Raw genomic sequence first — 26465 nt, 5'->3', positions numbered from 1 at the left:
GGGAGATTGAATGTGTAATTGCGCTAATTGAAAGGAGGAGAAGAACGTAATATGTGACATATATTGTATTATGATGTTTTCTTTTGGCTTGTGCAGGAGGAGAACAACATCGCCTTCATCGGTCCGAACGCGGCAGCCATCACTGGAATGGGCGACAAAATCCAGTCCAAGAAGCTGGCTATCGACGCTGGAGTGAACACCATTCCAGGTGATTACACCGCCTTATTGCGGCCTGCATCACACTCTGATGCTAGTATTCCACGGTTCTTTAGAAAATAAAACAACGAGTATCGTGCTTGAAGACAGCACATTTCACACAGTGCATAATTAACCACATCATTGATCACCAGATCCACGGGATCTGCCGGAGTTCTGCCCACCGTTTCAACACCTTCTGATAGGATTGAAAACTCGTATCTGCATAATGAGAGTGCAACGGCCAGTGCTTGCGTAAGGCAACACTAACCAAGTGGGATCGATGTGGATTTCCACAAAGTGGAATCGAAACTGTACACCAAGACACTTTTAAGGACGTTGTAGGTAGCTAGCAATGGATCATGCACCTGTCGAGTAGCAAATGCCACCATCAGACCAAGTGGGGGTGCACTATTCGTTACTGACCGGCCTCCCGGCCCCGGCTCGGCCTTGACTGCCGCTTTACCACTCCCGGCCGGCAGTGAAGGCCGCTCAGGACATCAAACCCAGAAGAGGTGTACAAGTGGGGGCGTACTGCCCGCTCCTAGAATGGGGCGGACTGTCAACTCCTGAAGTTAGAAGTGCGCTGTATGCTCCTGGTATGGAGCGTTTTGTCCGCTTCTGGAGTGGGGCGTGGCGTGCTGTCCGTTCCTGGACTTAGGCGTACTGTCCGTTCCTGAGGGCGTACTGTCCGCTCATAGAGTGGGGCTTACTGTCCGTTCCTGGAGTGGGGCGCACTGTGTGCTCCTGAGGGCGTACTGTCAGCTCCGAAAGTGGGCGTACTGTCCGCTCCTGAGGGCGCACTGTCCGCTCCGAAAGTGGGCGTACTGTCCGCTCTTAGAGTAGGTCGTACTGTCGGTCCGCTCAGGTCATCTGCAGCAGAACCACCAGGTAGGTGACGAACCCGGCCGACACCGAGACCAGCAGCCGGCCGTTGATGCTGCCCACCCCGCCGGCGCTGAAGGCGGGCTGCAGCTCCCTGACGAGCGCCACCAGCCGGCCGACCTGCGCCTCAGTGGCGGCGTCCGCAGCCGGCGCGGCGCGCAGCAGCAGCCGCGCCGGCCGACTGGCCGCCTCCTGCAGCCGCTGGCCGTGGTGGCTGAGCAGCGCGACCAGCGCCGTCGTCCACACACACCGGTACACCAGGGCCGGCGGCGACGGCGTCACCTGCACCACCAGAGCCGAGATTAGCAGCGTGACAAAGTGCAGCAGCTCACAGAGCGTTGGCAGAGCGTACATGGCACTCACCGCCGCCGTCGCGTCGGCCGCCTGAATGTAGCGCTCACGCAGCGCCGACAGTGACTCGGAGACGCTGCTAGACGGCGGCGTCGGCTTCCCCTTGGGCTGCTCGCCGACCGCCGCCGTGTGGAGGCTAGTGACCTCCACCGGAGCCAGCTGTCGGTCGGGAGGCGGCTGCTGCGGCTGGGGTGCCAGCAGTCGCTCCAGCCCCTCAGAGATCGAGTCGAACGCGGCGCTCAGCTGCGTCAGAAGGTGAATATCTAGCGCCAGCAGAGTCTGTGTGCGCCAGGTGATCACTGGGCTCATGATGGACGACCACAGCTGCGGCAGCTGGTTGAGCGTCGGCGCCAGGACGTCGTCGGCGCTCAGCAGGTCCCACACCGCTAGCGCGCCTCTGGCGGCCATCAGTGCTGCGAGCAGCAGGCGGCTGGCGCGGCCGCCGTCCGCCGTTTCCGAAGACACCATTAGCCGGTCGGTGCGGTCGAGCAGACCGGGCAACCGTGAACCGTGAGCCACCAGCAGCAACACGGACGCCATCGTCGGCACGTTGATGACCAGCTTGAAGAGCACAGCCAGCGCCAGACTGGATATGCCGTAGAGCCGGATGGCGCCCGGCGCGAGCCACGTGCCGTTCTGGTTGATTATCAGGAGGCCGGTGAGCAGGCCAATGAGAAAGGGTGCCGAGCAGTACCGGTGTCGGTACGGAGGTTGTCCTCTGAGAGCGCCGCTCACTGGCAGGACACCCGCCAGCAAGGCAGCCAGACGCCACGGCGCCGGCCAGCGTGACAGCACGCCGCGCGTGACTGGTTCAGGGGCGACCGGCATTCCGGAGAGTGGCTGCGGCGGGATCTGAGTTGACATGATCTGGCCGAATCTAAACCAACCTGGCCTGGCTCAAGCTGAACCGACCTTCCCTCAACTCTATCTGAAGTTAGTAGTCTGGAGAAAATAATTCACTCTGTGTATGAGCGCCGTATGGCTGACACGGTGATAGATGATCCTCAGGGCTGTGGGCGAATAACCCGATCAGTATTGACCTCAGGGCCCGGAGCGAGGCACCCGACAGTGCGGCCTCCGGCAGGCGTCTGGACGATTACAAAGTGGCGGCATTTGCTGCGACTCCGCCCGTGCTGCGGCAATCGATTTAGGTGGTGTTTTGGCCGGGTCGCTCCTCCTCTTGCCCTATGCATTGCCATTTTTCAGAATGGATGCCTGCAAATATCAAATATCAAACGGATATCAAATCACTCTGCAAATATCAAATCACCCTGATAGTTATGACGCTTATTAGTTTTTGCCATTATGAGATGCGAACATGGCTCACTTCCATGGATTGCGCAGCGCCGTCGATTATTGAAGGTTTGTCCGAGTCGTCTGGCGCTCGGCAAAGTCGTTACTTTCGCGATGAACATGGCTCACTTCCATGGATTGCGCAGCGCCGTCGATTATTGAAGGTTTGTCCGAGTCGTCTGGCGCTCGGCAAAGTCGTTACTTTCGCGATGTTTGCCATGTCTCCTCCCAGGCTCCAACATTATGGAGGATAATACACGCGGTCGTGGTCACTTACCGCGCTGAATGGCTCATCATTTTAGCCCAATGACATGACACAGTCGACCCTGGACAGTCATGGTGTCAGCGGCCGCAATGGCTACTACGAAGTGAGTGCATCGGACAAAAGCAGACGCATTAGATGATGGAGGGCCGCCGGCGCTGGCTTCCATCTGCCTCCAGCTACCGACACCCAAACACCTATACACCTTTTCCACGCCCAACTGGGATGAGGGTAGGCAGTGGCAAGCGGCATGTTTCATTCAAAGGGTTTCCAGAGACTTGTCATCATCTACCGTGTATGGCTTATAACATTTCTAGGTTTGGACGAAAACTGTCCTGAAACGACTTCGCTAGCTATGTGCTAGTTCGATACAGTGCGACGTCAGGGCGTACTCCTATTGGCCTCAAAATCCGTTTGATGATAATTTTTCTTTCCTCTGAGCATCAGGTATTTCATTTACGCAAAACGCATTTATTTCAAGCCTTAAAACCTCGAAAGTCGCTTTTTTAGCACTTTTTCTCCTTTGGTTCCACATTTGGACTGGTTGTCCGTCAAATTTTGGCCGTGCGTTCCACGTCTGAATTTTAATCCGTTTTCTAATGGTCCTTTGAATTGATATTTCCGTGCGGCGGGTTGCGCATGTATTGACCAGTTTTTGCGTAAGTGACGCAGATTGTGACCAGTCTGTGCGGTCACGCGACAGGTTTCGAGGGCGAGATCAGGGACGTGGACCACTGCGTGGCCGTGTCCCGGGAGATCGGCTACCCGGTGATGATCAAAGCGTCGGCCGGAGGCGGCGGAAAGGGCATGCGCATCGCCAGAAACGATGACGAGGCCAGGTGAGCGCGTGCCGGAGAAATGACGGCGATATTCGTTTGGGATACGTTTTGTACTCGCTCAAATGTCAACAGCTATTTTGTCGCCGGCTCAGTTCTGATGTGCATTGTGCGCCCAGATACGTTTGTATGATCACAACTTAAAAGTAGTTCGGATAACTGCGTTTGTACTTTAGTCCAATGAGCGGCTCTGATGAAGTTTGTATAGCGTGCCTCCTCAGTGTTGATTGTTCCGATTTACACCGTGCCGTTTGATTCACAGGGAAGGTTTCCGACTCTCGCAGCAAGAGGCGGCCTCCAGTTTCGGAGACGACAGAATCCTGGTGGAGAAATTTGTCGACTGTCCCAGACACATCGAGATTCAGGTGAGAAGCGGGTCCCGGCCGCGTCTGCAGAACATTAGATGACGTGAGGATAGTAAAAGGCTTCCGGCTCACTGTCCCAGACACAATATCGATATTGGGGTCAGAGACGCGTCCGAACTGCGGCGACGAAATGGTGCAAAACACTGTAATAAATCACTAATAACCAGTAAAACGCCTTTTGGGCGAAGAACGAGCGAGCGAGATAGTGAGCCCTGCACGTGCGGAAGGGCGAGAGGGTACTTCCAACGGGGCTTGTACAAAGCACCCTTCTAAACGGTCGCTAGCGGTGTGCCAAATTTGAACGCAATCGGCCCAGCCGTTCCTGCCTACGGGAAGCGGCATTCTGCACGTGCGCACGTGCAAACGGGGTCCAAACTGACTTTTGCACGGCACCCTACTAACCGGTCCCCAGCCGTGTACCAAATTTGAGCACAATCGGCCCAGCCGTTCTCGAGATCTGGAAACGCCCCCTGCACGTGCGCACGTGCAGTAGCACCCTAACCGCAACACATGGGAATGCATTGCCTGGTGGGTGCCTACCTGTATGCCAAGTTTCAGCGAAATCGCCCAAGTAATTACCGAGTTATTAAAATGGGAACAAATTTGACACCTCTTATTGTTGTATTTTGCACGTGCAGTGGGGGTGACCCACATGCATCGAGAGTATCCTATTTTTGGTAGAAGGGATGCAGCTACCCTACAAAAATTACCGCAAGACAATCGCCCAAGCGGCTGCTGAGATATGAGCCTCTCAAAATCACTACTTTTGCAAAACAGCTTGGACACCCTTGACTTTTCACGTGGCACGTGCCACGACGGTCACTGAGATGCATCAAAAGTAGTCAATTACGTGGTAGAAGGGATGGGGCTACCCAACAAAAAAGACCGCAGGCCAATCGGTCCAGCGGTTGCTGAGATATAAGCCTCTCAAAAGCGTTACAGGCCGGGCCGGGCCGGGCCGGGACGCTCATACTGAGATTTTTCCGTTATATTGAAAAGACTTCGCTTCGCTCGCTGCGCTCGCTCGCTCGTAATTATTGGAGGATTTTGCTATCCTGAGACACGTATGCACACAGATCCATCGCAATTTCAAATGTGGCCAAAACCTCGAATAACGACCATTTTTAAATTCCTTCAGTGAGTGATTTTTTAACACAAAACGGATTGAAGCATCTGAAATCACCTTCGGCATATTTTTTAACCACCTGATCTCCGCTCACCGCAGTCGTGAACCTGGAACTTCTTTGGAAGCGCATGGTAGACCCAAAAGACATGTGAAACGCGCGCAACTTTGAGTGACTGTAACATTGTAATAATTTGATCGAAACTGCAATAAATGGGCATCGCTGTGTTGCATGGTTCGTGCTGAAAATTTTGGTACCAAAAATAATGTTTTAGCTCGTCATCAATGCCATGCTGATTAGCAATGTTCGGGCACATGCATCACAGTCCGCATTTTCACTCATCGCATACTTGACAAAGGCCTACAAGAAAATCATCAATCACCCCCCAAAATTCGAATGGCTTAAAATGAGCCTGAGAACGTTCACAAACGGTTCCCGAAAGAATTAGCTGGGCATCAGTGGTCAAACGTTTGCTATGGGGGCAGAAGTGATGTGATGTCGGGCGGATTCGGCCGGCCGGCTGACCCGCGAGTCAGCGTCAGCTGTTGCTAGGCTGGGTCAGGGTCGACCGAGGTCAATATTGGCTGGTTGCCAGCGGGCGTCTGCTTGCATTTGGTGAGAGTATGAAAAGTGCAAAATATGAAATCAATCCGACGCGTTTTAATATGTGCACCTTTACTTTGAAAATTTTCACAAATGCATTGGAGGAAAAAAATCCACATGTGAAAAATTGTTATAAATTTAGGTCTATAACATGTAAAATGATGAGAGGATTCCAAATCTGGTCGCAAAATTCAAATCGGAGAACATTTGACTCCTGTTTTGGCCAAAAACTGTCCAAATTTGCCCAAATTGGATATTTTGCCTATTTTTGACGTTTTTTTTTTGCCAAAACAGGGGTCAAATGTTCTCCGATTTGAATGTTACGACCAGATTTGGAATCCTCTCATCATTTTACGTATTATAGGCCCAAATCAGTAACGAGTTTTCATTTTTGACCTCCAATGCATTTTTGAAATTTTTCAAAGTAAAAGCGCACATAGTAAAACGCGTCGGAATGATTTCATATTTTGCACTTTTCATACTCTCACCAAATGCAGCCAGACGCAGGAAGGGAACCGATGATCCCAGACAAAAGTGTTTTTTTTACGAGCCCTAAAATAATCCCTCTTCAAAATTTCGCGTATCGCAAAAAATGTGGTTTAAAATGGCAGAAATATTTCTCATTTTCAAAGAGCGTGATTCATCTGCTTTCATTTGAGCCCCTTATCACATCTCTAGCTTCCGTAGTTTTTGCGCTAGAGGTTTTGTCCACATTTGAATTCGAGACGGACCTGTGTGGTATGGGTCCCTGACGGGTTTTGGTAGTGACTAGTGAACCGTTGTTATCCGCTACGTGGATGGCTGCCTGCTGGTATTTTTTTTTTCTAACAATGTTACAGGGAACGTCATAATACATATGTGCCGCGGCTCTGTGTGTTTCTCACCGCGCGTGTCTATCATCACTACAGGTGCTGGCGGACCAGCACAACAATGCCGTCTACTTGAACGAGCGAGAGTGCTCCATACAAAGACGCAACCAAAAGGTCATCGAGGAGGCACCCAGGTAGGTCGCAGCCTGTCCACGCCGTGTCACACATGTCTTGTTCAAACTGCCCGTGCGGAGCCTTACAGACAGACGGCATACAGCTGCATGAATCGTTCACAAATAGCTAACAAACGGTTTACAGTTTACACCGAGTTTGCACAGGTCAATCCATTTATATTTTATTACTATAGAATACAGAACTGAATTTAATGTTTTTAAGTGTCCTAAAGTCGTCTTGATCAGTACGCAGCTTACCAAGCAAGTTTCTTTTCCATATGGCGAAACAGCCTGACTGCCATGCACAGCGTGCTTCTGGAGTTGATACGGGATATCTGGCTGTCTCCTATTTAGCTTGTATATATTTGGTTGCCCTTTCCAGTATGTTTCTAGAATATGTGACTGATTCTCCTTTCCAACGGGTTTCTGGACAGTTTATGTCGGATTTTTCGTTCTAGCGTGTTTCTGGACTGTGTGACGGTATATCTGATTCTCCTTTCCAGTGTGTGTCTGTACTTTGTGACGTTATATCTTCTTCTCCTTTGCAGCGTGTTTCTGCACTGTGTGACGGTATATCTTATTGCCCTTTCCAGCGTGTTTCTGGACTATGTGACGGTTATCTGATTCTCCTTTGCAGCGTGTTTCTGGACGAGGAGACGCGCCGCGCCATGGGCCAGCAGGCGGTGGCGCTGGCCCGCCGCATCAACTACAGCTCGGCTGGCACCGTCGAGTTTCTGGTGGACAGCGCGCGCAACTTCTACTTCCTGGAGATGAACACCCGCCTGCAGGTGGAGCACCCCATCACAGAGTGCATCACAGGCGTCGACCTCGTCCAGCAGATGATACGAGTCGCTAAAGGTGCGCAGGCCTGGGAGGTGGTGTGGCGTGGATCACTTACGGTCAGGTGCAACGCAGAGAGTGCATGAGTTCAGGGTAGGGACTGTGATGAACCAAGAATGTAGGGACTCACTCACAGCGTATGTTGTGTTGTGCATTGTACCAAAGGTGCCAGGGAATTTGTATGTAAAATGTTTTATCAGTATCAGCTGCTATGAGGTTTTGAGCGTCCGACCCTCTCTGCCTCCAGGCCACAAGCTGAAGCTGAAGCAGGAGGACATTCCGATCCGCGGCTGGGCGATCGAGTCACGCGTTTACGCCGAGGATCCGTTCAAGAACTTTGGCCTGCCGTCGGTCGGCCGGCTGTCCAAATACATTGAGCCCAACCACCTTCCCGGGGTGAGCCTCCCTGGCGCGAGCAGCCCGCACAATAGTGGTCCGCGTGCTGCTGGAATAGTGGCCTTTGTCCGGCTGCGACCTAGTCTCAGACCCACTTTGACATTCAGTGGCGAGTGGTGCAGACGGTAAAAGGCGCCTTTTTACAGCATCGATTTTGATGTGCAAATGTTTTGACGTCCAAGGTGTCATTAGCTTATGTGGGTTCTTTGCTGAGTACTTTTTCTTGACTGGCATTATTATGTGTGTACTGTTTACCTGTCTCATGGCGCTCACTACGGCGTCCACCATAACGGGAATGAGCTGCTGTAAAGGTCAATGTGTTCCAGCAATGTACTCGACCTTATCAGCTCAAGTCGTGTCAGCCCTCTGGCTGGTTTCCCGTCATTTTATTTCGAAACCATCGTCTATTCCGTCCTCCCATAACACCCATTTTCCGTTGCTCCCATCCAGGTGCGGTGCGACTCGGGCGTGGCCGAGGGTTCGGACATCAGCATCTACTACGACCCGATGATCTGCAAACTGGTAGCGTACGGCAACAGTCGTCAGGAGGCGATCGCGCGTAGCCTGGACGCGCTCGACTCGTATGTCATCCATGGGGTGACGCACAACATCCCGCTACTGAGGGACATCCTGACCGAGCCGCGCTTCGTCAGCGGCGACATCACCACCAACTACCTGCCAGAGGTGGGGCGGCGGGGGTGGTGGGGCGCCTCAGTCAGGCCGGAGCTGAGACAAAGTCATGAAGAGACAAACTCATGAAACATAACGCTCTGAGCGCACGATAGTTATTGGCAGACAGTGTCTCACCTAATGATGCCTTTCAGCTGTAAATGATATGCATTGCATATTTTTGCGTTTTTTTTTTTGCACAGTTTGCTCATTGGGAGCGTTGTTATCAGGATATTTAGTCGTATTTCAGCCGATACTATGCGTCATTACAAGTTCCCGTGTTCTTTTCTTGGTGTTTGTCGTTTGTTCACCAGTCCCCGTCTCCGTGAGTCGTGCACTGACCAGTCTCCACGGCGCCTGTGTCTTGCACTCACCGTTCGCCCCGTTCCAGGTGTACCCGGACGGGTTCCAGGGCCACCGTTTGGAGGGCGAGTCTCTACTGCGGCTGGCCGCCCTCTCGGCCGTCATCCACGTGAAGCACACACAGCGCTCCAGTCTGGTCAGCGGTCACCACGCGCTGCAGCCGGTGGCCACTAAATGGGACCTGGTAAGGACGGCCGAGAGGGGCACCAAGTGGGATCCAGTGTAGGCGGGGCGGCCTGTGGGCACTAAATGGGGCCTGTTTGGGACAGGGACGCCAGCTGGGACCTGGTGAGAACAGAGCCCTGTTTCACCGGTGATAGCAGCACGCTGCTATTCCATTTCGCGAGCTGACGTCACACTTCTGGTAGTGTTGGAGGAATAGGCTTGTTGACGTCTCCATGGAAACCCAATTTGACACGTGTAATAGCAGCGTGCTGCTATCACCGGTGAAACAGGGCCCGGGAGACCATGATTACCTAGTAAAGTCCGACGATGATTTCCCAAACTTTTCGTGCGCTTAGACGACGCCCAGTACAGTCTCTGCTCTGTCCATTGCCTGTTGCTAGCCACACCCCACCCTTGTATTTTTTTTTTTTTTTTTTGTATTTGCGATCGTGGACGATCCACACATGGCGTGGCGATTACTGCCTCATCAGGTGGTGGCGTTGTTTGGTCCCAGGTGGTGTATGCTGTGACTCCCTCCTCCCTCTCGTCAGGTGGTGTTGTGCGGCGTGGCCCGGAAAGTGTCGAGGATGCAGTGTAACCCCTCCTCTCTCGTCTACAGGTGGTCCTCTGCGGCCCGGCCGGTGACGTGCCGCTCACAGTCGAAGCCGTCCAGGACGGGTACCAGGTGACGGTGGAGGGCCGCTCGCTGCTCGTGGCCGACACGTTCAACCTGGCGCAGCCGGTCATCTCGACGGCCGTGGATGGAGAGAGGGAGATGGTACAGCTGCTGCGGCGCGGCGTCAGGGGAGACGCCACAGTCAGGTGAGCGGGCGGACATCGGACGGCAGAGCGGGCTCAGGGGAGACGCCACCGTCAGGTGAGCGGGCGGACATCGGATGACGGCGGCGTCAGGGGAGACGCCACCGTCAGGTGAGCGGGCGGACACAACCAGCTAACCTAATCTTATCTAACCTCACCGAACTTGCAGGTGAGTGGGGGGAGGGGGGCGACATCAAGCGGCTGAGCGGGGTAAGAAGAGACGCCACAGTCAGGTGAGCTAGCTACTGTACTGAATGGACGGACCTAGGACGACAGAGCGGGCTCCGGCTCAGGCGAGGCGAGCGGGCGGACATGGGACGGCAAAACATGGCGTCAGGATAGTCGCTACAGTTAGGCGAGCGGGCGGACATCGGACGGCATAGCGCGATCAGGAGCGACGCCACCGCCAGGTGAGCGGGTGTGATCGACCTCGGGTGGCAGATTGACCGTAGCGACGGTGTTTGGATCATGAAGCGTCACAAGAATTTTAATTGCAAGGATAGCCACATTAGAAAGACAAGTACGATTAAAAAGAGCATAATTCGCTGTTGTTAGTGCTTTGGCCATATTAAGAACATTAAAGGTGAACAGGGGCGGCTGGGTCCGTTGAGAGGGTGGGGATTTGTGTCACAGTGGCACAGCTAGCGCGGTGGTCCCATCCGTAGTTTCCGTACCGTGCGGCAGCGGCGGCGCCTCCCCGGCAGCCGGCCCTGGCTCTGCCCCTGCCGCTGACCGGCCGTCGCCCGGGGCGGTGGGCGGAGTTGGGACGGCAGCGTTTGGTGGCGCCGTGGGTCAGACGCCAGTCTGTGGTCGGTGCGGTGGTTGGTGGAGGCAGGCCGGCTGAGATTTCCTGTCGATTTAGCGACGATGTGAAAGAGGCATTTTAGGAACGTAATATCCCTCAGAATTCAGCAGTCGATCTACTTTTCCTTGGCATATGGTTGTCTTGTATCAGAACAAGGAATGGTCATTTATTTTATTGTTCGTGACATGGTGTTGTGTTTTTCAGGTTCCGTGGCACAGCGTTCGACGTTCAGGTGTACTCGGACACAGCTTACAAATACTTCAAACTCATGCCAAAGAGAGAAAAGGTAAGGCAGGTCTCTTGCAGATTCCTTGAATATGGTTCGGTGACGAGCGTTTTTTTTTTTTTGTAAGGCTGTTTCTTTATATTTTAAGTCACCTAGCGTGTTGAATTCTTGTGTCAGGTGATATCCCACATTGTTTTTGCACGCCCTGTTCATCAGTTACTATCAATTTGCTGTTAGGTATTTCTCCTCAGTCCCACATCATCCACGCGTTCGCTCCAGCCCCACTCCTAACCCCTCCCGTGTCCCGTACAGGCGGACGCCAGCCGGCAGGTGGCCTCGCCGATGCCCGGTCTGGTGAAGTCGGTGGCTGTCGGCGTGGGCGACCTCGTCTCGGACGGCCAGGAGGTGTGCGTCATCGAGGCCATGAAGATGCAGAACTCCCTGGTGGCCGCCATAGCCGGCAAGGTCAAGGCCGTGCACGTCAAGGAGGGCGATACTGTAGACGATGAGCAGGTGCTGGTCGAGCTCGAGTAGTGACGTCGCCGGCCGCTGACTGGTCGGTGGTTGATGGTTATTATCGGTGGTCGATGGTTGATGGTGCTCAGCAGTGTTGTGAGGTGTGACCGGGAGGGCGGTTTTTGTACCAGGCACACGCGAGTCCGTGAATCTGTAGAGCCGGTATATTTTTCGATAGGTGTGTAATGGTAGATGTGATAAAAGTCGCCGTGAAGCCCTATCCCGTACCAGTGATAATGGACTCTGAGAATTTTTGCCGGGTAGTCGTCGGGAGCGGGTAAACGATGGACAGGTAATGGTGTGCCAGTGAGACATTTTTGTTACGTTTTGCAACATGTTTCGAGTCATTTGGGATCTGCACGTATGATGTTGAGTGTCAACAAAAGACTGTGTTTCTATTGCGGATTTAGTGTATTTGTGTGGTGTCACGGGCGACGAAGTCTTCGCGACTTGACGGTGCAATATTAGATATTCCTCAGCTGCCTGACGCTGCGTGTCTCGTACAATAAACTGTAACCTGCGTCACTTATGTTTGATCTATCACGCGCCATTGGAGTATTTAGACGTGACGTTTCGATATTGAAGGTGGAAAGAGGACGCCTATTTGTCCCACGAAGGAAAATCGTGAGCGTAGTGTTGAGGTAGTAAAGTAATCTTGGTGTTGAGGATGTCTGACTGATGGCGTTCGGTCGGCATTTCATTTCTTTATTTACCAATATCGCCGACGGGAATTCACAATGAGAAGTGAAGAGACTTTAGGAAAAGTTTTAGTATGGAATTTGTAGATGATTGGCCGATATAACCTGATGGACAAAGACAGGGGCGGAGAATTGTCATAATCCCAGGGGGTGCTTTTCTAGCACCTGGCGAATGGAAGCGTCGAATTCTTGCGTAGAAAAGCACATATAGGTACGTTTTCCCAGCAGCATCACTCTCCTCGCGTCTTACGCATAGCAGTTTGTGTCTCAGACGTAATTTAAGCACCCCTGGAGTACTATTATATGGTGACATTTGAATTTCAGGGGGTGCTCGAGCACCCCCAAAACCCCTAATTCTCCACCCCTGGACTTGCCCCTGGACAAAGACATTTGTGTACCGAAAATGTGGCAGAAAGCACGGTATATATAAGAAAGTATATGCTCAGTATACTGACTGAATTGACGATTGGGGCGCTCGGGGAAAAGACGAAAAATATCAACAGCCGTTGGCCTAGTAAGTAGTGCTTGTGAAACTGGCGCACAAGCTACATATGAGGTGAAGATGAATTCCACACGCTTGTGTATTTTTGGCTTGTATCTGTTTTGTGTAATGAGAATAGGTTGTGGGCTTTTATCATGAAATTTTCGACTTTTGCTTGTGGTTTCAATGGCCTACATCAGATAGGTTCTTTAGATGATGCATCTGTGTCAACTTGGTGTCGAATAAATGATGCATTGGAATGTGAACCATGTTTGTCACTTTCTTGGGATTCTCTCAACATATGTGCTAATGGTAATTAGTATTAGTGTGTAACTGGTGAAATTGTTGAAGTGTTGATGTCTTGAATCATCATTAAGTCATTAAGTATTATCAACTTTACTCCTGCTAAATCAGTAAACTTAAAATAAAACCCTCTGAAACTGTCAGGACAAGTGCTCCAGAGAATCTTGTATTTGTTTTTTTGGATATCATAAGTTTTTTTATTTTGATGATTGCGTTTTTACCCTCAGGGCATGTCCAACGAAATGGAATTACTATCAAAGCACCACCTGGATGTGAACAAGAAACACCAAGCATGGTAAAATAGTCATCTATGATCCAATTTCAATCACTGATATTGATATGGGATAGGTTTGTTGATTAACTCCCGAATGTCACCCTCACAATATATTTTGATATCATGAGGACTATGGAACATTGTAATTTATAACATATATAATAGTAAGAAAGCAGTTTTCTCATGCTCCCAGTTACCAATACATCTCCTGCTATTGCTGGCCCTTGAGGCTTGACATGTCCATTCACCCCTGAGAAACAGTACCCCTGAAGCCGTGGCTATAATGAGCCCAGTCAATGACTTAACAGTGGGCACTGGGTAGCCAACCTGCTGGCCATAGCTATCTGGATATCAGCTGGGTTTTTCTAGCCTTGTTTGCCCATCAGTTGTGGCCTTGAAATTGCACATCCTTTCAAAGTTTCAATGACTCAGTTTTCTTTGTCCATCAGCTGTGTTCTGCTGAAGATCGGCTGGTGGCTCTGTATCCTGATGGCTCCACCTGGCTAAGGACAACTGCCTGGCGCCGACTAGCACTCCAGTCAGCTGGCCAGGAGACTGCTGAGCCTGCACGTCATGTGAGCATCGGCAGACACACATTGGCTGCCTGTGACACAGGTCAGCAGCTCACTCTCATGACATTGATCATGTAGAATGGTTTCTGTTCCCAAATAAAGTAGCCAACTTTTCAATAATTGCTTTCAGGTTACAAACATTGTTCCAGTGGAACATTTAAACCATCATGAGCTGGGGTATCCCATCCATGATCGATGTTTCTTTTCAAGTTTTCAATGATTGCTCCAGTTACTTATGTGGCTAAACCCTATTCAGTCCTCCCCTTTCACAGGCCAGTAACCCAGCTCACTCTTGGCCAACTCTGAATGGGTCCTGAGTTTTGTACACCTCCATGACTGGCCTCCCATCCCCTGGTGACCCAGGTGGCTCACTGCTGACCCTGGACGGGGTACCGACACCGGCCGGTGAATGGCTGCAGGCGGTCTCCTGCGGCCGAGAGCACGTGGTGCTGCTCACACGCTCCGGACGAGTGTTCACCTACGGTGGCGGCAGGTCAGTGACGACGATACCAGACAGGCTCTACAACGAAACTAATACTCGCTTAACTAATCTGCGGCGACGGCAGTTTGGCCACTCAGTCGCTTAGGGATGGGCTATGGCTCTCTAACCGATCACCGGTAGATGGCAATGTGTCATGTGTGGTTACAAATTTGTTATAGGTGAACTGGTAAGCTAAGCTCTGACCCACGTAGTGATGTCTCTGGGTGTTTTCTGATGATCCCAGCCGAGATCATCGTGGTTATAATTACCGTCTGTTCTGATGCCACTGTTATGTCCGCAGCCGAGGTCAGCTGGGGACCGGCGAGCTGAGCTCCTCGGACGTGCCTCAGCTGGTGACCGCCCTGGACGGACTCGCCATCACCCAGGTGTGCGCCGGCGGATGGCACACGGCAGGTGGGTGCGTCACGGGCGGGGGCGGCGCCGGGGGTTACTGGGACTGTGCTCACATCACTCCGTTTTGACTCCGCCTAGTTTGTGACGCGGCCATCGTCGCCACCAGACTAGACTAAACCCCCGTCGCTAGCGAATAACGAACGCGAAAGTCACTCGTAGTGGGTTGTCGCCACTTGTCGGTTCAGCGGTCCGTTCCTTGTGCTATTCGTGGGCTCGTTTCTTTCCGCGCTGTGCTTCTTGACCGAATGCTAATTATGTTATCTGATGTGCTATTCAAAATCAGGCCGTTCTCCGTCCGACTGTCGGAAGTGTTCAGTTTCGTGACTTTTCCAGTCCATGACATAACTATCCAAGTCCCAGGTAGCTTGTAAACCAGTCCGGTTCCGTCCACTCATCCAGCGCCACTCTGCTCCAGCGCTGTCGAGCTCCGGTGACGTGTACACCTGGGGCTGGAACGAGTCCGGCCAGCTCGGGCTCGGAGACGCGGTGAACGTGGCTGCCGAGCCGGCGCTGGTGGACGCGCTTCCCAGTGACGTCACCGTCACTCAGCTGGCCTGCGGCTTGCGACACACGCTGGCGCTGCTCGGTAAGACTTGGGCTGTAGGGGTTTGGTTGTGATTGTAATGGTGATTTATCCTCAAATGGTAGTTGACAGGAGGACATTTAGTGGGTCCTTCCAACTTGCTTTGACTCGTATTCTTAATCTTTAATATATTCAGCGTATAAAACTCAATTTCTTACGTTACATGCTGAGTTATGTCAGAAACTATAAACCAGTGTAGTATTACATCATTAGTACGATGTCCGATCGTGCGACCGGTTTCTGCTCCGCTCTGACCTCCCCCCCCCCCCCTCCGACAGAGGACGGCTCGGTGATCGGCTGGGGTTGGAACGGTCATAGTCAGCTGGCCCTGCCGCCCTGTGACCGGTCACTGCCCCGGGCCCTGCCGCTGCCGGAGCGAGGCACCGTAGTCAGGGTAGCCGCCGGTGGCTGGAACTCCGCTCTGGTAACCCGGGAGGACAGCTGATGAGTCTTCGGTGACCGGTGCAGTGAAGTAGCGTGCTTTGTAAAATTGAAAGATATTTCGGGGTGCGCCTAACCGGGCATGATGGCGAGCCCAAGGCGATAAGGCGAGCCCTTTTATGGCGTGCGTCATAAATTCGAAGTATCCGGTACTAAAGCTGATTTTGCCAGCGTGTATCGTTTTCAGATCGGGTATTTGGTCGTGATCACAGCACCTTGCCTCTGCTATGTGATGTGGGGATTTGGGAGGGCTTTGTCATAAAATGGTGGGGTATGCAATGAAATGTATTTTGTTTGCTTGATAAGGTTACTTTTTGCAGTGTTTTCTTAAGCTTTTAGTTATGGAAGGCTTAGCTTTTCGAATTTCGAAAGGGTTAGCATAGTGTAAATGTACGCTTACCGTCGAATGTGATGCTTTGACGACAGAAGGTGCAAATGTGTTCATGTCATTTGTTATCATTTTTCGGAAAAGATTGGTTATGCGCATTCAGAGTGTTCTGTTTTAGGTAAGTTTCACTCAATATGCATGAGAGTTCTCAAGAGAAGGGATTTCTCGAATAAATGCTGTTTTTGTTGAGGACAGTCATTTTTATTGTCTAACGTGCGTGATTGTGAATGTATACCAATGTATACCGAATAGCCAAGATTACTTTACTAAAAGCTGCCCAATGAAGAAAACTCTGTGGCAGCAGCGAACAAAAAAAAACTACCATTTGAAATGCAATGCAATGCAAATGGAAATTGTATGCAATACAAATTCATTTTTATCGTCAGAACAACGGAACATAATTACCCTGCTGCTAAACGATGACAGGTGACTCGGTTCTCAAAATACCCCTGTCAAGTGAAATTTTGCAGCATTTTAGTGCTATCAAGCGATGGAACTCGTAAACAAAAACACTGCGATTGACTGCGATCTCGTCTCGGCTGGTGGGTGGTGTTTGGTGTGAGTTTTTGATCTCTTGTCTTTCACTTGTCTACCTGTTAGACGACTGAGTCTATTGCTATCTTTAAGGTTATTCTATGTTAAATCAGGAGTTGTTTCTATACGTTTTTGCGTTGTTCTTTCACTCAATTGGACAGCGTTGCATAAATTAGGCGAATGTGGCGCAAATGTTTATCATTTGATCATTTACAGTTATTGATGACTTATTGATAACTCAAGTGATAAATTAACTCAAGGAAGATCGATAGATATATTAAATTATTGTTTGGTGTTTAGTATGATATTAAAATCAGTCATTTTTGCATTTTCAGATTTTACGCCTTTGCAAAGGCGAGCTTTTCAGACTTTTTGGCCATTGCTGTTTGCAAAATTAGAATGAGGTGATGAATGTTTTTTTTTTACATTTAGGAGAATATTTTATTGATAATAAGTCTGAATCACACTATCAAGAAGGCAGGCCTTCTTGTATAGGTATGCCAGGGCTAAAAGTGGCATTTTTAGGATATTTTTAAGATGGGTTGAAGCAAGATACATATAAGAAACAGGTAGATCCGATGTTTGAAAGTAAAGCCCCAGTCACAAATTTGACGCACCTGTGACGTTTCCTGACACCCACGTGACTATTGTATTAACTTTTGTGTTTTGCGATGTTTTGACCTTATTTTAAGTACTGAAAGCTCAAAATGAATGATTAATGTTGTTTAAAGCAGCATATTAATAATTATGTTTGTAAATTATCGATAAGCTGCTTATAGCAGGTCACGTGATTGCTACCAGATTATGTGCTCAGAAAGCATCTTTTCAACTTCGATTTTGAACAATTTTTACCTCCTTTGAGGCCAAATGATGGACGGTTTGAGGCACACGATGAAATGCTGAATCTATTGATGCCAAAATTTGTTCGTTTTTTGCATTTTTAGACTAGTATATCCTGGCTCAAACTTTGACCAGTTTGTGTGTAAACCCTATGGTGAAGGGAAAACTTCACGCCCAGCAGACGTCTTTACAGTGCTGCCAAATCGTGTTTGGTGGGGGTCGGGTTGAAGTGGGCTAGGGCTGAGCTGTGAGGCCTTGGTCATATCTGGATTGTGTCAGCTGGCTGGCCAGCTGATGACGTATGATACCCATTAATATGTAGATATAAGCATGTACCTAGTAGATGGACTTAATAGAGAAATTAAGAGGTAGATATTCAGTCTATGATATCTAGCATTGATAAATAACATTTGTAACAAGCACTGCTAGTGCCACCACATGGTGCCAGTGGGCAAATAATCCACTTAATACGACGGTCTGAGCTGTGTCCTTGAGGATACATTACATTCAGTTACAGAAACGGGAGGCTTAGTATTTTGGCTTAGTATTTATAAGTATTTTGAAGATATGTTTAAATGTTTGTTACATACCTCTAATACAAATACTCCTAACAAATAAATGGAGAATGTGACATGTGTCAGTCAAAAATTACTCATTTTATATAGTGTTATGTTTGAAGCTTGTGGAGACATTTGCATTTAGCTGTCAGCTAAGATTCATTTCTTGTTTTATTGGATGGGTATTGATAGCATGAAAAGTAAGCTCACTAGCTTTGCTTATTAAATCTTTGACTGTTCTGTGGATGTTCTGTTCTGGACCACCTAATCTAGGAGTGCACTTTTTAATTTAAATATTTGCTGTGAAATTGACCATATGGCAATAATATGCACAGGTATGCATTTTCCTCCACTTTTGCATCATTTTTATGGGTTATGATGTTGAAATCAGTGATCAAGTCACCTGCTGCTTAGTTGCTACATACATGGCCTCTAGCTATAAAATATATGTACTTGATCTTTACGCGGCTGATTAATTTCAAAGAATTTTTAGACGGTTACAGCAATTGTTATACTCATTTGCACAGTGATCAAGGTTCCATGAACCGAAAGCTTTGTGTGTTTTTGAATATATTTGAATGCATTTGTAATAATTTGGTTTATTATTTACATCATCATCCAATTTGTACCGTAAAACGGGGTGTTAAGGGACAGTTTTGAGGTGTTTTGTTATATTACTCAAGAAGGGTTGGAGATAGAAGCATCAAATTGTCAGCATTTTATGTGGAATTTGGTGCTTTACATGCCTGCTACATTAAAGTTTTTAAGATTTATACCTGCATATTATTTTTATTATTTTTCATCACTGTCCCTTAGCACCCCAATGTGGGGTGTTAAGGGACACCTATATTATTCCAAGAAATGGTCATCAAATGCCCACAATTGGGGTGTGGAAGGGCACACAATTTATTTATTGAAATGTTTTGCATATTCTGTCACAAAACAAGTCAGGTTCATTCACCACTAATGACCTTTTTAGCCAATTACGTGTAATGCAGTTTACACTTGTGGAAAATGTGCTAATTATAAGATAAACAGAACCAAAAAGTAATCTTCTGTCATCAATAAAAACCCATGCTGAAGCTTGTCACTTGTCATTATGTTGCCCTCTTTGTTTTAGCCTTTTTATGATGACATCACATTTACTTACATCAGTCTCCATTGACCCATCATTGTAAAAGAGAGTGTTGAGATGTTTTGTTACATAACTTAAGCTGTGTTAGAGATAAAAGCATGAACTTGCCAGCATTTTATGTGGAATTTGGTGTTTTCCATGCCTACTTAATTAAATTATATTTAGATATTATTTTTTATTTTTCCTTCCCTGTTCCTTAGCACCCCACATCCACCCCAAAATATGCATGTATCCGGAAAAGAGGAAGAGGATGATGAATGAATGGGTGGATTTGCATAAGCTTTTCAGGAAACATGTGCAATACATGTGACAATACACCTATGCATTCATTTTCCCTGTACACCCACTAGTTTATGTGGTACACACAGAGTTTTGGAGATGTTTCAATTTTGTGAAAATGTAGCATGATTTTCAAATCCATTTTTGAACCAAATCACTTGCATGAAAAACCATACCATTTTCTCCTATGGTCAAGAGCAAAACAGTGTCAACTACCACACTGAAGTTTTTATTGAACCTTCTCAAATTAGGAAGTTAATATGACTCAAAGTTTTTCCCATGCAACTGTCCCTTAACACCCCACTGTCCCTTAACACCCCATTTTACGGTACTTGAGTTTGATTGTTTTTTGCTCATGCTTGTTTCAGAGTGATGGAGGCTTTCTTGTGGAGTTGAGCTTTCAGCTGATGTGTTGATCAGAAAGGAGCTCTGCTCAGTGCTGAGACAGTCTCTGAACTGCAGCTAGGACCAAGGAGGAAAAGGTGGGCAAAGGCAGCAACAGAGTGCTATATCCTCACTCAGTTGCCACATCCAGTTTCTGTCAGTCTTTGGCTCTGACAGTGGCACTGCTGCTGCACTGCTCCTATCAGCTGGTAACTGCACCACTATCAGCCCAGCTGGGCAGCCCGACTGTTCCATCAGTCCCCGCTGTCGTCACGCTGGCGGCCGCGGACCCACACGCTGCGCTCGGCGCGGCGCCGCCGCCGGGCCACCCAGACCCGGGCGCCCTGGGCACGCCGCCAGAGTTCTGTCTCAGGTGGAACAACTACCACGAGTCGCTGGCCGACGCCTTCTCTGGCTTCCTGGAGCGGGAGGATTTTCTGGACGTGTCGCTGGCCTGCGACGACGCCGTCATCAGCGCGCACAAATGTGTCCTCTCCGCGTGCAGCCCCTTCTTCCAGGAGATCCTGCTGGTGAGTTGGCGCCGGCGGCGATTCCATTGATACATTCTCTCCAGTGGGTGGCATCTCTTCCTCAAAGCTTGGAAACTCGCGCAGTTGTAGTAACAGACGATGCGTAAAACTAGTGTGGTACTGGTGACTATCATTTAAATTGTTGTAGCTGAAGTTTCTCATCCACTATAGTTCTCACAATCGTAATATTGTCCAGATTTAAACATTTTGACCGATAAAGTGTGCAATATTTTAGTGAGTTCATCCTCTGTTGTCCCTCCGCAGAAGAACCCATGCAGCCACCCGACGATCGTTCTGCCGAGCGGAGTTCAGGCGGCGCACGTACACCGGCTGGTCAGCTTCATTTACCACGGCGAGGTTAACGTCCCCCACCACCTGCTGCCCGAGCTCATCAAGACGGCAGGTACGTGCGCGGCCGCAGCGAGCAGCTACTGGCCCGTCAGTGGGTGCTGGAATCGGGTTCAACAAGTCCCGATGCCATATTGGGATCCGCCCCATAATTATCTTTATTTGATTAGGTCGTATGATACCATTGCGTGATTTCGATGCATTCTTATTAACAAAATTAAGTCTATGATTTGACAATGCACTAGGTTCACTCATTTGAGTACTTTGTCGACCAAGTTCCAACTATAATTCTTTCATATACTTTGTGGCTGACATCCGTTCGTGTGTGTATGTTTCCACAGATCTGCTGAAGATTCGCGGCCTGGCTTCTGAGTCCATCATTCCGGTACGGATGACGCAGCAGCCGGTAAGTCACTGTGCACTAGGGGATATCACCCACTGATGTAATGTCATGAGATAGACTGGACTGGCACCTTCTTTTCACTTAGAAACAGTATATCAGCAGCGTAACATGTCCGGGCCTGTGTGTGACTGGAGCTTGGCTGGAGCTGTGGATGCATCACTCTCAGAAACTCCTGTTCCGTGCGGCGTCCTTCCATGTTTGCGGTTTGTCCCGTTTCTTGGCCGGCTTGCTGCGCCTGCGGTGAATCTCTGGGCCTAATTTTGTACCAGGTGCCAGGTGGCCCGCCAGGCTTTTTGTCTGTGGTTAGGGAAATCTCTAAGCAGTGGCGCGGAACGAAATCTGCCGAAGCGGTGCTTTGCTTGCACGAACACAACTGAGTTCGTCATACCTAGTCGTACTGAAACCTTTTGACGTTATTATCGATTTCACGACTATAACGATTAACGATTAAACGATTTATTATTTCTTAACGATTTCCTGCTGGAATTTATCCAGAACGGGATCGGCATGGCATTTTGTTTGTCCTTTGTATGTACGATTTGGTCATAATATTAGTAAAATTTAATTGGATATGAATTTTATCTTATTTCTGTTGTCGTCTGTCCGGCAGCTGGAGGTTCAGGCGGTCATCACGCTGCCCGAGCAGGGGCCGCCCGACCTGAGCATGGCGGCCGCGCCCCGCGCCGCCGCCGCCCCAGCCCCCGCCCACTCCGCGGCGCAAGAGGTCACGCCGAGACCCCGGCGACGCACCGTCGCCGCCGCCGCCGGAGCTGACGGCGGCCGAGACGCCGCCGCCTCCACCGCTATGTCGTGGCGGTGTGGAGCCGGCGGTGGGCCCGGGAGCGCCACAGCATCACCACCCACACCAGCCGCAACACCAGCCGCAGCACCAACACCAGCCGCAGCACCAACACCAGCCACCACCGCCACACGGCACCGGCGCCGACGACCACAGGGTGAGAGCAGGGAGGAGGGAGAGAGGAGGAGCGGCGCCGGACCGACCGCAGCCGGCGGTCTGTGGTCGGGCGGCGCACGACCGACGGTGGTAGAGGGGGAGGGGAGGGGCGGCGTTGTGCTTCTTTGTGTTTGGTGCGTGCCGCGTGGTCTGTATGACTCATAGAGCTGTTTTTCCTTGCAATAATACAAAGTCCAGTTTTGCGTAATATTTTCATATCAGACGGATTTATATACTTCGTCGGTTTTTCTGTCTCCGTGTCTTATATGTTGTCAATGTCATCGATAATTCAATAGTCAATGTACTGTAGTATGTCGTGTGTATTCTGATTTCTCTGCCACAACGACAAAAGCTGCCGTTCGCTCAGCACTGTCTTCTCTTTTCACTAAGAGACAGCATGTCCAGGCCTGTGTGTGATCTCCCCTTCCCGCCCCCTCCGCCATCAGTCGGGTCTGCCGGAGCTCTCCGCCGCGGCGGCCGCCGCCTGTCGTCTACCCTCCGGCGTACCACTACGCCTGGAGTCAGCCGAGGTCAAACGGGAGCCGAGCGGCGAGCCGCCGGACCGGGCCGACCGCTCCGAGCGCGCCGCCAGCCTGGAGTCGTGCCGCAGTCCCTCGCAGCAGCTGACCACCATTGACGGACTGGACCTACTCGGTGAGTGGATTATGGGAGCGGTAGATGGGACGGGTAGCTGTATACACTATACAGTGTACCCTGGCCAGCAAACTGGACCTAGTCGGCGAGACATAAAGGGGAGAGGGGAACGGTAGTTATATGGCAGGCTCAGGCTGTCTGCTGTAAATTGATGGACTGGGATTACTCAGCGAGTCATAAAGGGGTTAGGGGACAGTAACTAGCAGGCTCAGGTTGACCGCCATAAAGTGGTGGACTGAGATTTCTGTGCGAGTCATAAAAGGGGAAGGGGCAATTCCTCACAGCAGTTGGTCACCATAAAGTGATGATTGGCCCTCTTTGGTGGACCATAAAGGGGGCGAGTGGAGTGGCAGCCCCACACTGATTATTATCAGAGTAGTCAGTGAGTCAGTCATAAAGGCTGCCATGCAAAGACAAAAACCATTATGTCGGGTCAGAAGCCATTACCTCAGGTCAGAGGTCACCCGAACAAAATGGGTTTTGCCTTTATACGGCAGAAGGGGAGGGACAGGTCATCCGCGGATACCATCCGTCAGCGAAAACTGCCGCCGGTGGACTGGACCTGCTCATTGAACAGTATAGAAAGGAAGCCAGCGGCCCACGCAACAGCATCTGAGTAATGGGAAACGGGCAGATGGGACAAAATGTCTATCGATATGCTTGTGATGTTTTCAAAAGAATGTGTATGAACGGCTGTGTTTGTTCGTTTCAGATCCCTCACAACTACTTGGCTATGACGGTTCAGGTGAGTTCCACTTCCAGGCCGGGCCTGCCTTGTGTGGATTACCTTCTCGTGTGTACTTGAAGTCTAACAACCATTATAAGTCATAGGTAACATCTTTGAATCTACTGTTTGACCATTAAATATAGGTGCCAATATTTGACATCAAATTATTACCCCCTCTCTTCCTTAGCGGGCGGAGCGTCCACCCACAGACCATGTCCCGTCTGTAACCTGTACCCCCTCCCCTCCCTCCCCAGCGGGCGGAGCGTCCACCCACCGGCCGTGTCCTGTCTGTAACCGGATAATGCGCAAACGGGACATCTCTCGCCACATGCAGCGTGTGCACTCGGTGCGGAAGCACGCGTGCTCGCACTGTCCGCTCAGTTACGGTTACCGACTGGACCTGCGGCGACACCTGCTGGAGAAGCACGCGGCGCTGGCCGGCCGCGAGAGCCCGCTGTCGGCCGGTGGTCACCGCACCGAGCCGACGGCGACGGGTCAGACTACGACGAGCGGTCCGACAGCAACGAGTGACCGAAGAGTGCTGGGGGCCTAGGGCTGAGTGGTTGGCGGGACAGTAAGGAGCGACCGCTTGGCGCAGCCTCAATGGTCGGCGGGATACCAACGAGTGACCGACGAGGGCCAATTCGGAGTCGTCAGGGGATTGAACCTGCGGCCGGGATCTGAGCGCTGCCGTGCTGGTGGCGTCGATGGCTATATATCAGCTGTGGTGAAGCAGCGCATTTGTGTTATCGCCGCAGTATTCAGTCAGCTAAGGCTAGAACTGTTGGGTGTGCGAATAATTCCCCTGGTATCCGGGGTTCATATCGAAGGAGGCACAGGGCTGCTGAGTCGTTGACTACATATGTTCACGCTTCGCGCTTTGCGAACAAGCCGCCAGTGTGACGCTATGCATTGTATAATGAATTGTTATGTGATGTTTTTGTTTTCACAGAAACTGTTAAAATATGTTTATTCTAGAGGTGTGTCGAGTAAGTCATTATCCTGCCATGTAAGTCACGTTTGTTTTCGAGCTACGGTTTTGGCGTCGACGCCTCCATTTATGCTGCAATGTTGCTTGATAATGTTCAGCAAGAGAGCATTAAGATGTCATGACTTCTTGCCACTGTGTTTTGTGCAACCAAGAGCAAATCAAACTGTATGCATGAGGACAATGCACGCATCGTACATTTACGCGATGTATAGGGTGCCTGAGAAAGCACGATGTATTGTATGTATCGATCTGTTATGCTGTCATCTGACCCAGTGTTGAAGGAAAACTATTTAGATTCCATATATAAAGAATTGTTGCTTATATTGAAACTGGTGTTTGACTGACCTAGAAACACTCTACATTCTTTGGTCGATGGCCGTTCTACGAGTGTCGATGGCGCATCAAAGATGACACCGCCCCATCAGCAGGGCTTCCCTCCGGCTCCGTCTTCACACAGTTGGCGATGACACTTCAGTGCAGCTTTGCTCGTTCAGTGAAAGACTGGTTAAAAGTGTCCGATGATTCCGAATCGTGGTTTCAAGATCTTTGGATCCGGCGTTTGGTTGCCGGTCGTTCACAAGTAATTATTTCGCTTTTTGTTCGTTCGTTGAAGGCTCGGCTCATCTTCTAGCTGATCCTGCATAGGTACGGTGCTGTTGAGTCAATATTGTGCAGCAGTTGTGGTTCTGGGTTCGGCTCTCTTCAGTTTCACTGTTTTGCACCCTACTTACGCCGGTCTAATAATATCAGCCTGGGCCGGGCGAGCTGACTCATCAGTCATCACGCTACATTATCACTGACGCCGTGCTGCACGTTCTCCCGACACCAATCCTCTCCATCGTGTCCCGAGGAATAAATCGTCTCCGCCTGGCCTTTTGAAAACGTTCTGTTGCCGCTCCTCCGGCCCGTCTCAGGCCTCGGCGGCGGCGGGTGGTCCGGTGCTCGCCGGCTCACAGCGTCTCTGGGCCACCGGCCGGTGCTCGCAGCTCCCGTCCGTGAACGGACACCGCTGCTCGTGGGGAAAGCGGCGTGCTCGCGCGGCCGTCCCGTCAACCGGCACCCGGAACGTCTCCCTGCGGGAACCGCGGATGGAGGGAGCGAGTTGTCACAAACTAATGATTGCGGAATGTGTAGTACAACAGTTACTCCCACCCCATGCAGTAAACTACCTACATCCGAGCCAGGCGATAGGTTTTCCCCTCCTAATTCCCCATACGCGCCAGGAAACAGTATTGGCTTCCCCGTTCCCATGCACTGGAAGATTGCCTATCCCTTTCAGTCTCCTATGTGCAACTAGTGATGGTCTTATCAAAAGTCCCGGGTCTCCCCCGCGCCACACGATGGCCCATCCCGTCCCGTCCCTCCCTACCTGGCGATGGTCTGCAGTCGCTGCTCGCTGGTCGGCCGACCCGCCGTGTCTATGAACGCGTCCGGCTCACTCTCCGAGTGTTCCCTGCGGATGCAACAAGGCCGCGCCTTGCGGTGCGTGCCGCGCAGGCTCTCTCCCAGTGTCTCATGCTGGTACCTGTTATCGTGCATGGTGAACGGAAAGCGTAGGTGCTCGGAACGCAGGGTTTCCATCAGCTCGAATTTCCTGGGCAGCGCACACTGGTCGGAAACGCCCTCACGAGAGGCCACGGGCGATTCCGGAGTTTCGGATTATTTTTTATATAGATCGATTTGAAATTGATCAAATTATTATAATTAGGCCAAAAAAACTAATCCGAGTGACCAAAAATAACTGTAATCAGCCCCCGAAGATGGGGTTTCCCAGAACTCGGAAACTGACGCGGAGCAA

General features: G+C 50.5%; 4 protein-coding genes across 5 annotated transcripts; 3 read left to right on the top strand and 1 right to left on the bottom strand.

Annotated features, from left to right (window-relative positions):
* Nucleotides 1–96: 96 nt before the first annotated feature.
* LOC122376431 (propionyl-CoA carboxylase alpha chain, mitochondrial-like) lies at nt 97–12220 on the top strand (the record flags this gene model as incomplete). Its single annotated transcript, XM_043356299.1, has 11 exons — nt 97–208; nt 3690–3825; nt 4085–4187; nt 6823–6917; nt 7534–7754; nt 7984–8132; nt 8583–8816; nt 9193–9348; nt 9949–10151; nt 11158–11239; nt 11492–12220. Coding segments are annotated over 11 exons (1713 nt in total), but the record flags the coding sequence as incomplete, so codon positions are not given.
* Nucleotides 12221–12878: 658 nt separating this feature from the next.
* Nucleotides 12879–16520, top strand: LOC122376430 (RCC1 domain-containing protein 1-like). Of its 2 annotated transcripts, none has more exons than XM_043356298.1 (7): nt 12879–13186; nt 13405–13472; nt 13901–14066; nt 14387–14516; nt 14806–14918; nt 15334–15504; nt 15780–16520. In XM_043356298.1, exons 1-7 carry the CDS (start codon nt 13030–13032, stop codon nt 15944–15946), a joined length of 972 nt encoding a protein of 323 aa, XP_043212233.1. In that variant the 5' UTR covers nt 12879–13029; the 3' UTR covers nt 15947–16520. The 2 variants fall into 2 exon arrangements, 1 of the variants encoding a protein (XP_043212233.1); XR_006255631.1 differs by having other exon boundaries at nt 12937–13186; nt 13901–14026.
* A 229-nt stretch (nt 16521–16749) lies between these two features.
* On the top strand, nt 16750–24229 carry LOC122376429 (sex determination protein fruitless-like). Its single transcript, XM_043356297.1, has 8 exons — nt 16750–16756; nt 20138–20589; nt 20854–20992; nt 21279–21343; nt 21951–22064; nt 22742–22949; nt 23662–23694; nt 23931–24229. The coding sequence occupies exons 1-8, from the start codon at nt 16750–16752 to the stop codon at nt 24227–24229; spliced, it is 1317 nt and encodes a 438-aa protein (XP_043212232.1).
* Nucleotides 24230–25351: 1122 nt separating this feature from the next.
* LOC122376428 lies at nt 25352–26265 on the bottom strand. Its single transcript, XM_043356294.1, has 2 exons — nt 26037–26265; nt 25352–25740 (listed from the first exon to the last, which is right to left on the bottom strand). Exons 1-2 carry the CDS (start codon nt 26246–26248, stop codon nt 25578–25580), a joined length of 375 nt encoding a protein of 124 aa, XP_043212229.1. The 5' UTR covers nt 26249–26265; the 3' UTR covers nt 25352–25577.
* Between the last annotated feature and the right edge of the window lie 200 nt (nt 26266–26465).

Source organism: Amphibalanus amphitrite, unplaced genomic scaffold (genome assembly GCF_019059575.1).
Source record: "Amphibalanus amphitrite isolate SeventyFive unplaced genomic scaffold, NRLGWU_Aamphi_draft 002133F_arrow, whole genome shotgun sequence".
In the NCBI taxonomy this organism is placed as follows: domain Eukaryota; kingdom Metazoa; phylum Arthropoda; class Thecostraca; order Balanomorpha; family Balanidae; genus Amphibalanus; species Amphibalanus amphitrite.
Note: the sequence above shows the minus strand (reverse complement) of the source record. Positions and strands in the feature narration are given on the sequence as shown.